General features: G+C 50.4%; 1 protein-coding gene across 1 annotated transcript in view; it reads right to left on the bottom strand.

Annotated features, from left to right (window-relative positions):
* Positions 1-477, bottom strand: part of LOC101849619 (leucine-rich repeat serine/threonine-protein kinase 1) — a gene marked incomplete at both ends in the record, with an annotated part of 4,588 nt that extends 4,111 nt beyond the window's left edge. The window contains 1 exon segment of the mRNA XM_035969993.1: positions 359-477. Coding sequence (XP_035825886.1) covers positions 359-477 — 119 coding nt within the window.
* Positions 478-900: the final 423 nt, after the last annotated feature.

Below are 900 nucleotides of genomic sequence, written 5' to 3'. Positions count from 1 at the left end.
GACACAATAACACAGTCAGTGACATGATGTGACAGTGACAGACACAATAACACAGTCAGTGACATGATGTGACAGTGACAGACACAATAACACAGTCAGTGACATGATGTGACAGTGACAGACACAACAACTTGTGAGATTGTAACAATCGTAACAATCATACAGACCGTGTGGAACAGAGACAGACACAACAATGTGTGAGATTGTAACAATCGTAACAATCATACTGACCGTGAGGAACAGAGACAGACACAACAATGTGTGAGATTGTAACAATCGTAACAATCATACTGACCGTGAGGAACAGAGACAGACACAACAATGTGTGAGATTGTAACAATCGTAACAATCATACAGACCGTGTAAAACAGGCGTCCCTCGTGGACCTCCCCAAAGGTTCCCTTCCCCAGACACGCACCGATGTCTAGCTGGGCCGAGGTGGGCAGGAGGAGGTCATAGGACTGGTCTTGGAATACCTGGATAGACAGATAAGTCAGAGTGAGTGAGGGAGAGGGGGAGTGAGAGAGGGAGAGGAGGAGAGGGGGAGTGAGAGAGAGAGGAGGAGAGGGGAAGTGAGAGAGGGAGGGAGGGGAGGGGAGGAGAGAGTGAGAGTGAGAGAGGGGGAGGTGGGGAGGGAGAGTGAGAGAGGTGGGCAGTAGTAGGTCAGGGGACTGGTCTTGGAACACCTGGGTATTGACAGGTGAAAGACACTTGAGTGAAAGACACTTGAGTGAGTGATAGAGAGAGAAGGGAAGGGGTGGAGTGGGAGGGAAAGAGATATAGAGGGGGCAGGGAAGGAGGGAGGTCAAGTGAGAGAGAAAGGGGGGATAGGGGGAGGAAGGGAGGAGTGAGAGCAAGAGAGAGAAAGAGAGAGAGGGAAGAGAGAGAGAGAGAGAGAGA

This window comes from Aplysia californica, unplaced genomic scaffold (assembly GCF_000002075.1).
Source record: "Aplysia californica isolate F4 #8 unplaced genomic scaffold, AplCal3.0 scaffold00206, whole genome shotgun sequence".
Classification (NCBI taxonomy): domain Eukaryota; kingdom Metazoa; phylum Mollusca; class Gastropoda; order Aplysiida; family Aplysiidae; genus Aplysia; species Aplysia californica.
Note: the sequence above shows the minus strand (reverse complement) of the source record. Positions and strands in the feature narration are given on the sequence as shown.